At 38.2% G+C, this 14,659-nt stretch overlaps 1 protein-coding gene across 8 annotated transcripts in view; it reads right to left on the bottom strand.

The window, feature by feature from the left end:
* SYNE2 (spectrin repeat containing nuclear envelope protein 2) overlaps positions 1-14,659 on the bottom strand; it is a 296,778-nt gene that overhangs the window by 125,611 nt on the left and 156,508 nt on the right. For all 8 annotated transcript variants that reach the window (XM_023627878.2, XM_023627880.2, XM_023627881.2 and 5 more), the window contains 5 exons: positions 14,141-14,406; positions 11,181-13,278; positions 9,215-9,537; positions 6,623-6,767; positions 5,565-5,783 (listed from right to left, as the gene is read on the bottom strand). In XM_023627878.2, the coding sequence (XP_023483646.1) occupies positions 5,565-5,783; positions 6,623-6,767; positions 9,215-9,537; positions 11,181-13,278; positions 14,141-14,406 (3,051 nt within the window). The remainder of the gene's footprint in view (positions 1-5,564; positions 5,784-6,622; positions 6,768-9,214; positions 9,538-11,180; positions 13,279-14,140; positions 14,407-14,659) is intronic.

Raw genomic sequence — 14,659 nt, 5'->3', positions numbered from 1 at the left:
GCAATTATTTCTCCTGATATATCCATAAGGTAGTTAGAATGCGCTCCACCAAGTTGCATCTACCAATTATAAGAGGTTGGGCAACTACTGGATAATTTTTACAGATCTCTTTTCTTTCATATCTGATTCCAATATGCTCACATAAGTAAGTCCAGTCGGTCCTCATTACCCTGACACCCACACCAAAGGGAAAGTAGCCCAGATTATTGAATTAATCACGTATTTATTAACCACTGCTATGTGCAGACCCCAGAAATACATCGTATATCTAGAAATTGGAGTTCTACCAACATCACACATTTGTCACATTCTGCCCTGCGTTGTTAACTCTCCTGCTCTATGTTCAAACAGAGTCAGGCATGACGTTCTTGACGTTACAGAACATCACACAGTCCACTACATTTATGATATCGTGGTAACTGAAATGATGGAGGAGGACCTGGGTGCCCTGTAAGACATACCAGAGGGTAGGAAAACTCAGAAGCCCCAGCATCAATTAAGTTTCCAGGGGAGCAATGGTCTGGGGCATGCCAGGACTTCTATAAGGTAAAGATCATGTTGTCTGATCTTGTACTTCTATCGCTAAAAAAGCAGCACAGCACTGGATACGTCTATTGGGATTTTGGAGGCAGTACATGCTCGACTTGCAAATATAGCTCAGTTCCAATGTTGAGGGGAGCCTGGAAAAAAAGAGGCACTGACTGCTGGAGAGTTTGGGCTGAGGTATGAGCTGCCCTGCCACTTGGACCACAGGATCTAGCTGGGTCCCCCGTCACTAGAATACATGGGTGCAGGTGTAGACTGGCCCCTCTCCAAGAGACCCAGTTATGGAATTTGTGCTTTCCATCACCTCAAACCTAAACTCAGTTGGGTTGGAAGTCCTCGTTCTCGGGCAGGCAGCTACACTTCCACCAGGGAACGAGATAAAGCCTCCGCCGGGTCATTTTGTGTCCCCCCCCGTTGGAGAACCAGCATCCAAAGAAAGGAATTGCTATATTGACAGAGGAAATTGTAGATCTGGGGTCTCCAATATACAGTAGGGGTGGAAAAACTATGTCTGTAAACCAGGACTTCATGGAGCATCTCTTGGGGCTTCTGTCCCTGGTGATAACCATAAATGGGCAACTGCACCAATGGGACCCAGTAAGAGTAAAGCAACTAAGGGCTCCGACCTTTCCTGCTTCAGTTCTCCAATCCCTACTCCTGTTCCCTGGGATCACTTTCCAAAATCAACCACTTGCCTACAAGCCGCGGCTCAAGCCCTGCTGTCTGCTACAGTGGGTCAGTGATAAGGTGGAGAACACAAAGAGGAAAAATGATTTTTATTAGGACAATAATTTTACTCAAAATCAAGGCAATTCTGCAACTTGTGAGTGGATAAACAAACTGTTATACATCCACCAATGGAATATTACTCAGGCATAAAAAGAAACAAACTCTGCTACAAGCAGTAACAGGAATGAAGCTCACATGCATAATGCTTAGTGAAAAGAAGCCAAGTCAAAAGGCCACCAAGTATCCGAGTGCATTTGCTTGACATTCTGGAAACAGCAGAACAGCTCAATGGTTGCTAGGCGCTGGCGGTGATGGAAGGGGCTGACTACAAAGGGACACAAGGGAACTTTTTTGGGGGATGGAAATGTTGTAAATCTTGATTTTCTTGGTGGTCATGTGACTGTATGCAGTTGTCAAAACTCAACAAACTACACTCAAAAGGGTGAAGACAGCCTCCAATCAGTAAAATAGTTGCCACGAGGATAACCATTGACTCTTGCACCTAGAAGAGGCTCTGCAGCCCCCGGATGATTTTCCTTGGACACAGAATTCTAATAAAATTAGTTATAAAACTTTTAGGTTCACAGTCAATTCTAAAGTGGAATCTAAAAAGGGAGAAGGAACCACAGTTGCACCAAAAGTAAACATAGCGAAGGGGACGGAAAAACCTGCAACTAGCAGAAACAGGAACTAACACAGAAGTGACTTTTGAACTTTTGCTACACAGGGAAGAAGCCAGCCTTCCACTTCTAATTATCTTTGCAGATATGACTTTATTCTAGCATATTATGATCATCAAAGAATAACATGATGATTCTGAATAACCAGAAATGAATAACTAAATCAAGCAGATTGTGTTTAGAAAACAGGGAGGTTAAGATTTTGGGAGCAAAAAATAGTAAATTTAAACTTACTTTTTTAATTTGTAAGTTTAAACAGAGTTTAAACATTTTTCAAAAATTGACTTCTGGGCTGGCTCAGTGGCGTAGTGGTTAAGTTCGCACGTTCTGCTTCTCGGCGGCCCAGGGTTTGCCAGTTTGGATCCTGGGTGTGGACATGGCACTGCTTGGCAAAAGCCATGCTGTGGTAGGCGTCCCACGTATAAAGTAGAGGAAGATGGGCATGGATGTTAGCTCAGGGCCAGTCTTCCTCAGCAAAAAGAGGAAGATTGGCAGTAGTTAGCTCAGGGCAAATCTTCCTCAAAAAAAAAAAAAAATCGACTTCTACAAATCCTTTAGTCCAGGAAGACACTGGATGATTGTATTACTATAGATATTTTAAAAACAGAAATTCACCTTGTCACATTTAAAGCACCAACCATGCTAACAGAATCTTGCATGTAAAGGTCTTTAGATGATGTAGTTTTTATTGAATGGATAAAAGCTATTTTAAAATCTTACACGGATTTGATCTATGTAAATATCATTTAAGATGATAGTTTAGTGGTTAAACTCTGGAGTGTAAGTTTGAACGCTTTTCTACCGCTCACTTGTGAATTTGGGCAAATCACGTGATCTCACTGGGTCTCACTTTCCTATGGAACAAGGATAATAAAAATATCTCCCTCATAGGATTCTTTTGAGGACAAATAAGATGATACACATAAAGAGCTTAGAACGACGCCTGACACACAGGAAGCGCTCCATAAGTATCAGCAGCAGTTGTTGTTAGTGTTATTACATGAGGACATACTGTTTGTGCTACTCTTTGAAAAACACACTTTGTTAGCAGATACTGCCAAATGTCCGTATGAATAATTACAAAGTTCTAAATGAATGGGGTCTGAATTAATAAAATATAATTGCAAATGAGTATATACCAGTAGAGAGACAATGTAATAAAATAAAAAGAACAAAAATTTAGCATTAACCTAGACCTGGGTTTGAATAAGAGTGGTCTCTCAACAAATACTTACTATGAGCCCGGTAAGCGCAAGGCCGTGTTGGATTCTAAAGTTATAGCAGTGAGCAAAACAGACACGGCTCCAGCCCACAGCCCCAGCTCACTCACTAGCTGGGAGATTTGGTGCCAACTTAATTCTCTCAGTGCCTCAGTTTCCCCCTCAATAAAATGCTAATCATAGTTAACTCCTAAGGGCGATGCAAGGATTCAGTGGCATCGTGTGTGAACTGCCCACTGGGCACAGCACACAGCCTCCTGGAGGAACCCAATACACGGTGCTTCCATGGATGGGAAAGAACTGGAAGCCTGCAGCCCTGCTGAAAGGACAATTTGCAAAATTTCTTAGAGCTTTAACATTCAAGAGACTATTTACTAATCAAACCCCACCAGCACCACCAAAATGATATTCACTTTCAAGAATATTGAGTTTTAAGCAGGAAAATACAATAGTGATAAATATTTAAATCCCAAAGCATGTGACCTACATCCAATCGACTATTGATTCACTATATTTCTCACTTCAGTAAATTCAGCAGGAAATTTGACATGAATAAGAGAGAAGGATTTTCATTTAATGTTCTGATTTGTACCTCATTTATACCTGGTCCTTTGGAAAGATTAAAGAATACCCTAAGATAATTTCATACTATTTTAAATTTTCTTTCTAAATATATGTGATACTTAAGTCCTGAAGCATGGTGAAATTAACGTCTGTGATTGATATATATTATGGAGGTTTTCTTTGAGACAGTTTTCAGAAAGAATATCTCACATATTTTTAGGTCAACACTTAACAATTGTAGTTAATTTCCATAGTTAACAATTATGGTTAATTTCAAAATTAGCTGGTGTGAGATAATAGACGATATATATTATTGGTATTTGCCCCAGTTCTTGGCACAGAGCTCCTAAAACCCTTGTAATTTCCTAGGTAATAAGAACACAAGAGCGGGGGCTGGCCCGGTGGCGCAGGGGTTAAGTGCACACGTTCTGCTTCAGCGGGCCGGGGTTCACCGGTTCGGATCCCGGGTGCGGATGTGGCACCACTTGGCACGCCATGCTGTGGTAGGCGTCCCACATATAAAGTAGAGGAAGATGGGCACAGATGTTAGTTCAGGGCTTCCTCAGCAAAAAGAGAAGGATTGGCAGCAGTTAGCTCAGGGCTAATCTTCCTCAAAAAAAAAAAACAACACAGGAGCATCTCTTGTTCTAATATTGGTCTTTCATCTCAGATCCTGACACAGGGCTCCTTAAATCCTTATAATTTCCTGAGTGACAGGACTGTCTTTTGTTCTAATGAGGTGACTCTGGTTGGGTTCCTGGATGGCTCCCGGATGAGGACTAGTCACTGGAAAAATGAAGCCATGCTTAGAAGCTTGAAATTTTCAGCCCCGCCTCCATTCTCTTGAGATGGAAGAAGAGCTGAAAATGGAATTAATGATCGATCATGCCTACATGATGAAGCCTCCATAAAATCTCAAAAGTACCAGGTTTGGAGAGCTTCCAGGCTGACAAACACATGGAGGAGCCAGGAGAATGGAGCACCAGGAAAGGGCATGGAAGCTCTGCACCCCGGCCCTCACACCTTGCCCTACACATCTCTTCCATCTGGCTGTTCGTCTGCATCCTTTATCACATCCTTGAATAAACTAGTAAATCTAAGTGTTTCCCTGAGTTCTGTGAGCTGCTGTAGCAAATTAATAGAATCTGAGGAGGAGGTGGTTGGAACCTCTGATCCACAGTCAGTTGGTTAGAAGCACAGGTGATAACCTGGACTTGCGACTGGCAACTGAAGTGAGGGGCGGGGGGGAACTACAGGGAGATAGTGTCAGAACTGAGGTAAACTGTAGGACACTCAGCTGGTGTCCGAGACTTGCTCGTTGGTGTGGGGAAAAACCTCCACACATTTGGTGACCAGAAGTGTCAGAAGTGAAGTGCTCCCTGTGAAGGTAAAAGACATGACCAGGGAAGAAACACACAGGAGAGAAGAACTGGATTTTCTCCACACAGGAAGGAAAAGACTGGAGGTTTTCCATTTACAGTTGTTTATTATGATTATCACCTAATTCTAACCTTTAGTGCGATGTAGAGACCACTTTTTTAAAGAGGGGTGTAACTTACCTGACGGTATCGAATGAGCAAGTAGTCAGTTATTTATAAGAATGATCTGATACCAGAAAGAAAAATGCCATTATTCTGAAAGAATTTGAATCATTTCTTGGAGATTATCTTACTAGGACCTGACCTCTGTAAGCATTTATGTGTTACGTATATGTGATGTTGAGGAGGCGTTTTAAATAATAAAAACAAAATTAAAGTAACAGAACAGTTTAAATGACATTTGTTAGGAAACTGTATAGTTTGACTGTTGAAACTGAAGCACTTACTTCTTCGCTGACAAATTTCCACTCCTGCTTAAGCTCTTCACACCACATCTCCCACTCTTTAGCAGCTTCCAGCAAACTCAGCCATTTCTCCCACAGAGCCGACGCGGTTCTGAACAGACATACGCCATCGCTGTCTGTGCATGCAGGCCTCAAGTGTCTGAGGACCTGTCGTAGTTTCATTAACTCTTCTTTGGTTGATATGAGATTTGATACCAAGGCCTTAAGAAAGAAAAGAAAAGGAATAGGAAGGATATAATGTCTATTAATTTTCCTGGTACTTATAAACTATTTTAAATCTTGAACATGTAATAATTTTAAATCATCCATAAATATTACATGATCCATTTTTTAGGCCCTTTGGAAGCCAGTTTGAGACAGATGAGAATTATCTATGTACTATTGTAGTGTACATGAATTTGGAACTATGGGGACAAATAATGTCCCATAAACCAATTTTTCCAAGTAAGAATGTGTTTCAAAGGCAAATATCCTACCAGTTCATTTTATTTTAATGTAAGTCTCCTGTATTACTAGGTATTAATTTGTACAATACTTAGTGTATCAACCACCATTATTTAGGTTTTTTGTTCTTGTGTTTGTTTGTTTTGGGGTGAATGTTAAGCACAAATGATTTAGAATGTTCTCACCCAAATCCTAATAACATAATACCATAAATTCTAACACACGAAAATAAGCAAAAATTAAAATTGCTTTGTAACAGGGTATAAGAAGTAACCAGAATCTAGCACTCATGACAGCTGCATTAAGTTCTCTGTCATTGATCCAGCAACGTCCAAGAAAATAACACGAGAGGTAAAGGTTTAGAAAGAGCAATCAATAAGGACAGTACACTACTGGGGAGAGAACTGTCCTGTGAACACAACTGATTCATTTTCTCAGAACCGTTGTTCTTTTGGTTTGAGGAATTCTCTGGAGTGTACCACTCAGGTTAAAGATTTCTCTGGGTCACAACAGAGGCAAATTCCCTGCTGCCTCCACCTGCTCTTTCTGCCAAGTTTTTGTGCACAGTCTTACTGGAGATTTGCAAATACTGGTACCTTGCTCTGTTCCAAGTGCTCCAAAGCTTCTTTGTAAGACACGGGCAACGGGGACATGGCCTGCCCGAGAACCGTCTCCATTTGGTTGAGATTAGCGTAAATTTTCTCTTTAATTTTTCTATAGCATTTGTAATTCTCGAGACACCTAGTGAGGCACAGTTAGAAAAAAGGTGATATTACATTTTATTTAGTGCAATAAACTCTGAACTTTCCAGAATGAATTCTGAACACAATAAAAAACAGACTGTAATTTCTTGTTGCTATTCAACCTATTTCAAAAATTTTTATTGACTCCCTCCTCCTCCTCATGGGCACTTGCACGAGACTTTAATGCTAACTTTAACAGGCAGATAAGACTGTTCTCAAAACACCCACCTTGGAAAACTGCATTCTTGAACACTGCTAATGAGGTGTTAAATTGGTACAGTTCTTGTAGAAAACCAGTTAGCATTAAACATACTCATATCTTTTGACCCATTAATTCAACTTCTGCAATTTATCTTAAGGAATTAATCCTAATATAAGGAATTTATCCTAAACCTGAAAAAGAACCTTTTGCACAGTAAGACCTTCTTACTTATTAGAGTATTAATTAAAATGGCAAAAATTGGAATACACTTTATGTGTAACAAAAGGCATAGTTAAGTAAATTACAAGAATCCATTTTATAAAATATTATACAGCAATTACAATTACTTTTATGAAGTTTGTGTCACAACAAGGAAAAGAGCTCATGCTCAAAGTAAAGGAAAAGCAGCATATTTCTTATATGGCATAATTTTGTGATATATTAAAAAACTCTATGAGGGCCAGCCCTGATGGTATAGTGGTTAAAGTTCAACGTGCTCTGCTTCAGCAGCCCAGGTTTGGTTCCCAGGCGTGAATCTATGCCACTCATGTGTCAGTAGCCATGCTGTGGTGGGGACCCACAAAGAAGAACTAGAAGGACCTACAACCAGACTATACAACCATGCACTGGGGCTTAGAGGAGGGGAAAAGAAAAGAGAAAGGAAGATTGGCAACAGATGTTAGCTCAGGACAAATTTTTCCCAGAAGAAAAAACAAAGCAGCACTATGAATAAAATTATGTTTACAAAATAGATATAGCGTAAATCCTACACTGAAAACAATTTAAAAATCAACATCAAATATATATTTTTTCAAATTATTAAAACCCAATAATAAACCAGCAAGTAATTAAGGAATATTCAGAGGTCTCAAACTATGTAAAAGTGGAAATACAGAGAAATAAGCTGAGCTCTAGGGCCACTTTTTCACTTTGAGGGGATTTGCTGAGTTTCAGTTTTGTTGACCTTCTCCTGGAATGGGGACAGAGGAGAAAGCCTGGAGCTCATCTCAAGATGGGTGTTTCATAGGAGACCCTCTCTGTAAAGATATCTATAACACATGTACCACAAAGGACCAGACTCCAAAATATAGAATAAATCCCTCAGATCAATAAGAAAAAGATGAACAACCCAATAGAAACTGGGTAAAGGCTTAAATAGGCATTTTTCAGAAGAGGAAATATGAATGACAGAGAAATATTCAAAAAGGAGGTTCAAATTCATTAGCAGTAATAGCGATGCAAATTAAAGCCACAAGGAAATATCACTCCTCACCCATCAGACTGGTAAAAATTAAATCTCATGATATCAAGTGGTGGCAAGGACACAGGGCAACTGGAACACTGATATGCTGCTGATTTGAGTAGAAAGGGGTAAAATCATTTGAAATGAAAAATTTAAGGTGTGCATACATTTTGACCTGGCAATCACAATCCTAGGTACATATATACACAAGGGAAGCTCTTGCATTTAAAAATGTTCTTAGTAGCACTGTTTGTGAATGCAAGAACTGGAAGCAACTCAAATGTCTACCAATAATTGGGTGACTGAATTCTACCACAGCCAAGAATGTGAGGGGCCAGCCCCGTGGCTCAGTGTTTGAATTCGTGTGCTCTGCTTCGGTAGCCCAGGGTTTTGCCGGTTTGGATCCTGGGTGCAGATATGGTATCACTCATCAGGCCATGCTGAGGTGGCATCCCACATGCCACAACTTGAAGGACCCACAACTAAAAAAACATACAACTATGTACCAGGGGCCGTTGGGGAGAAAAAAGAAAAATAAAATCTTAAAAAAAAAAAAGAATATGAATAAACTTCAGGATCATAATGATGAGTTTGAAAAAAATGAAGTCGCAGAAGAATACACATACAAGAAAACAGAACACAAACACATAGTAAAGATATTTTTAAAAGCAAGGAAATTATCAATAAAAAACTTAGGATAATAGTTACTTCTGAGTAGAGAGGGAAGGGGCCCACAAGAGAATTCAAAAGTCATGATGTTTATCTTTGAACCTTTGGGTACAAAGCTGTTTGTTTTATCATATGCAGACTTTTTTAAACATTCTGTTGTACGTACTCAATATTAAATAAGAAATAAATATAATAAAGTATTTGCCATGGTTTTCTTTACAGAGTGATTTTTGGGGTACTTTTACAAAGGATTTCTAATGTGTACATTAGTTATATTTAAAAAAATCTGTACTTTGGTCTTAAAGCATTACCTTTAGAAAGAAGAACCTACCTTTCTATTTCGGCCTCCTTTACTTTGCCCGCCTCTCTCACGGCTGCGTTCTTAGAAACTAATTCCTGTAAAGTACACTGAAGTTGTTGTTTGGCTTCAGGGCTGGATACAGCCTCCAGTTTCTCGGTGAGGTCCTGAATGTCTGCTATTGTGGATTCCAATTCCTCTTGTTTCCAGCGAGGCCGCCCTAGTGCTTCTTGTGGGTTATCAAGGTCTACTCTATGGGATGCAAAGATGGCTTCAAAGGCAGCGATGATCCTCATCGCCCTGGTGACTGCTTCATTATAGTGTGTCATATTTTCATGAGCATCATTCAAGACATTCTGGTGAAACAGGAGATTAAATGCTGTGACAAAATTGTCAAACGTTTGGGATTTTTGTCATTCATGAATTTTTGTGGTGCATTCGTAACATGTCTCTGGGTCTTCTAAGAGTTAGCATCCTAACTCTTTTATTTTTAGTTTGACCATAGCATACTGGTATTTAAAAATGAATAACTTTAATTGCATAAAGAAAAATTGTTTCCAGATTTAATAAGAAATCTAATCTAAATTCAAAAATACATCTCATGAATGTCTAATGATATATGTTTCTGCTCTAGAACTCATATTAGACTATGAATTAAAGAAAACAATTAAATATATTTAATGTATATAACCTTAGTCAATATTTGTGGGGGAAAAAAATGAAAACAAACAAAAACCCACAGACCTCTTGTGTTTTAAAATTAATGGCTCTGCCACTAACTTTAGTTTTGAACACAACACTTAATGTCTCCAGAGCCCAGTCTTCTCATTGAAATAACAAACAGTTGAACTAAATGGCTTTAAAGGGCCCTTCCATTCCAGCTCTAATCATATTATTTTGGGGATTTATGTACATTGTTTCTTGAAACTGCATTAAAAACAATAAAAAAGTACTCAATTTACTCCATATTTGTAAAGTACCAATTTAAAGAACATATTAGAGTTCACAATCTTAGTTTATATTTTGATAGCATTTATACTTTTCAAAATATATTATCTAATAACTCTGAATTAAAGAAGAGAGTTAATTTTCCCATTCTATAAATTCAACACGACAATTCAGAAAACAGTGAAAGGCATTGTATGAAGCACTGTGTTCCAATGATGTCTAAGACATCTACCCTACTATTGCAGGAAAGGAGGGAGTATGTTGGAGTTGCTCTGCAACAGAGGTCAGCATATTTTTCCTGTAAAGGGTCAGACTAAATATTTTAGGCTCTGCAGGCCATCTGGACTACCACAATGACTCAATCCTGTTGTTGTAGCACGAAAGCAGCTGTAGACAATCCACTAAGGAATGGGCATGGCTGTGTTCCAATAAAACTTTATTTATAAAATCAGGCACTGTGGGCAATTTGGCCCACGGGCCTTAATTTGATGACCCTGCACTAGAATCAGACAGATCTCAACTTGAATCCTGGTTCTGTTAGTGTTACAAGACCCTGAGAAAATGAATGTTTCTGAACTTCAATTTCCTTATTTTAAAATGAGGCTAATAATAGCACCCACCTCCCAGAGTTGCTGTGACAATTAAAGGTAAAGCGTTCAGCACAGTGCCTAGACATTGTAAATCCTAAGTAAATGTGGAGTTATTATTCTGTGTTTCTCTACACCATATTTCTTCCACCATGCCCTACTCTTTCTAAAAAACAAACGAAAAAACCCAAACTTTGTCCTGAGCTCAACAGATGCTACAAGGAATATAGAAATAAAGGTGTCAAACTCATCTTCTTCTAAACTATAAGACAAAGAATTTAGATGTAGAATGAGTCGGGATTATAAACCAGCCCATTGCAATTCTTTAAATGGCTATTCTCCTGTAGAGAATTTTCCTGTGGAACCTGTAACTTCTTGAGAAGTGCAGACATTAACTAGATTAAAACATAAAATCATGACATAAAGATAAATGAATTAACCACTGAATTAAAAAAAAAACTTACTGTGCGCAAATCAAGACTTGCACTAAGCTGCATGTGAAGATCTTCAATGTCACGTAGTTTTGACTCCGTATCACTGGCTTCAAAAGAGTTTTCTTCTCTTTGCTTCTCAGCAACAGTCACAGCTCTAACGCTACATATTTCTGCCTGAACTTGTTCTTGAAACGCTTCACAATGATCCTTTTCACTTTGAATATGTTCGGTTTTCAAACTTATAAGTAAAGGCTGCTGTAACTGAGATTTTATCTGATTTAAAACATGTAAGGAATGTTCCAGTTTGTCCTGAAAATTCTCTTCATCCATTTCTTTCGGTTGGAATTCTAGTGCTATGTTTTGGAGAACTGTGCGCAATGTACCATGTTCTTCTACATACAGCTTTATTTGTAGTATTTCTTTCTCTTTGAATGAGTCATCGAAGGCTTTATTTTCACTTAATTTCTTTATTATCTCATGAGACAAGCATATGGCTTTCTCTATTTTCTGATTCAAAATCTGAGCATTGAGCAGACTGCTTTCTGATGAAGTATTAGGCGTTTTTAGTACTGCTTCAGCCCTTTTCTTAATTTGCAAATCCACAGCCCTCAATTCACTTAGGGATGCTTGATATTTGCCATATTCTTCCACAAATGTGTCCAATTGCTTAATTTTTTCTTCAAGTTCCTTTTCTTTTTGAAATACTAGAGTTTGCAACTGGTCAAGTTGTGAACAATCCCAGTTTAGTCCTGCACAGTCAAACACTTCTTTAAGTTTCAATACTCGTAAGATACTAGATTGAATACCAGCGAGTCGGTCTTTAAGATGATAGGAGTGCTCTTTAACATCTTGATTTACTTCTTGATTTAGCAGCAGTTCATTGTGCTGTATATTATCAACCTCCTTCTGAAGTGCAGATGTTTTTTCATGGAATTCTCTGTAAAAATTTAGCTTGTGTTCTACTTGATTATGTTTAGTCTGAATGAATCTTTGAGTTCTGTTGGCTCTAGTCTTAAGATTTTTCAACTGATCATCCAGAAATAATTTTTCAAACACACTTAGATCCTTATAGATGTCTGTTAGTTCCTCAAGACATGCTGAGAGTACACTCTCAATTTCTCGCAATTCCTTCTGAGAAGTTGTCAAAGTGACACGCTGATGTTCCAGTTCAGTTTCTGTGGAAGTTGTTTCCATTTGGGGGATTATTAGTGTTTCATTTCCTTGAAGTGAAAGCTGAACCTTCTCTATTGATGCAACAAATTTGCTTCTTTCTTCCAATTTAAATTCTAATTGCTGTGATCTTTGAGTTGATTTTAAAACTAGCATTTGGTATTGATTTTGTAAGTCCTGTAGGAGGTTATTTAAATCATCGCTCTCATGTGCTGTAAAGTTAGGAATGTTATCTTTGACCTCTTTGACCAATGACTCCACAGCCTGCTGCTTATCCAGAATGCCCTCATGTGTCACCTTGCATTTTCTGATCTGTAAAAGAATGTTGTCTGGGAAAAGGGAAATGGTAGGAATGAGTTCACCTAACAGATTCTTGACCCATAAGATAGTCTCCTTCATCTCGTTCCTTACATCACAATTCTTGATCTGATTTTCCACTTCTATGTTTAATGGCTCCAATGCTTCCAATTGCCTCTGCAAATTATTTATTGCATCTTCCAAAATCTTCTTTTCTTTTTCTCCCCAAATCCTCTTCATCTGAAGTTCAGTTTGCCCCTTCAAAACAGAAAATCTATGCTTGATAGTGTGGAGTTCAGTGGCCAAGGCAACTATGCTTTGCTTCTCTTCCTGTTCTGGAGAGTTCAGCCTTAACAGTAAGCACTGCTGCTGCTGCTGCAGACGAGTCTCCAGGTCTTGAATCCTACTCCTGAGAAATGTAAATTCATCGTGTTCCACTACTTGTTGAGTATACTTCTTTTGGACCAGTTGTTCCACTTGTTCCCAACTATGTTCGAGTTGCTTGATCTGGCTTTCCAACAACTTCTTATCCATGTCAGTCGGACAGTTTGATAAATTTTCCCATTCTATTTTCACCTTGCTTAAAGAGCCTTTCTCTTTTTCTATTGATGCCAGGAATTTTTTAATTTTGTCCAGATAGGTTACACTGTCTAGTGATCCCCTAGAAAAAGAAGAAAAATGGAGCTTGTTAATATCTATTATATATCCACATACAGTTAGAGGTCATTAAAAGAAATTAATTCTACTTTGAATTCACAGAAGATTAGATTGTCTATAAGAGTACTCTGTCCTTAAAATAAAAATCAGAACCTCGCACAAAGGTTAGTCTAGGACTAAGAGAAATTACTACTACATCTAATCCATTTGTTACCATTTTTCCAACAATAATGATAAAAATGCTGACCAAGAAGGTGTAAGCATCAGGCTAATCTTTTTAATATAAAACTGTTTCCTCAAGGGATATCACTGGAAGTAAACCTCATTTAGGCATAAGTATAAAATAAAATAAACATTTTTAATAACAAGAAAGTGTTTATACATTAAAACTATATCTACAACCATTTGCCATCATTTTCAAAGCCAAAAGAAATGCATATATTTTTAAAGAAGTCATTACAATACATACATATTCACTATGTTCCAAATGATTTAAACAAATTATGCTGATACTAAACAATTGTATATATGTTTCTCTCCACCCCTGAAGTTTAGAATACATTCTTGACAAAAAGAATACTGAACTCCATAGAACTTAAACCTATTTTGCAGATATTTATACTGTGAATTAATTGTTTAACAGATTAATTTGTAAAATTCATTTAATTAAAAAAATTAATAAACATTTTTTGCATGAAACCAACCGATTTTCTTAAATGGCTTCCATATGGAATTAATTTCCATATTGTAGTATGAAAATCATAATATCTTTTCATGGTATAAACTCATAAAACTCTGGGCCTGTCCTAGGTAGTGGAGGCTGTGTTTGAGTAAAATGAATGAAGTCCTAAATTCTTAACACTTACACTTTTAGACTTTCCTTTTCTGTCAACAAGGCTCTCATCAAGGATTCAATTGCGGCAAGGCGTTCCTGAAAATCTTTAAGGCAGCAATATTGGCTTTCTTTATTTTTCTTCAAAGTAGCAAGTGCCTGAAGCAGACTGTCCAAGCGGTGCACTGAATGCCTTGCCCTGGGCAGAACCGAGGCACCGGCTTCTGTTTCGTTGAGGGATTCAGTTTCTTCCAGTGGTTCAATGGCTGCTTTCTTTGCTTCCAAGTGGGTATACAGTTCCTATAAATAAGTCAAGAAAATCAGTAAATACACACTCATTCACTCATTCATTCATTCACTCATTTTCTTTCCCTTCCTCCTTCCTTCCAACACACATTCTGGCCCAAGAAGACGTTTTAAATGTTTCATTTGCACACACAGAAACCCTGACATTTAAAAGACTTCTCACTAAAATCTGGGTAAAATCTAGAGTAAAACTCACCATTGGGCTAGCATTTAATAGCAGTTAGATCACCCTACCATGTTAAAGGGT

Source organism: Equus caballus, chromosome 24 (genome assembly GCF_041296265.1).
Source record: "Equus caballus isolate H_3958 breed thoroughbred chromosome 24, TB-T2T, whole genome shotgun sequence".
In the NCBI taxonomy this organism is placed as follows: domain Eukaryota; kingdom Metazoa; phylum Chordata; class Mammalia; order Perissodactyla; family Equidae; genus Equus; species Equus caballus.
This window is presented reverse-complemented; position numbering and strand designations above follow the sequence as displayed.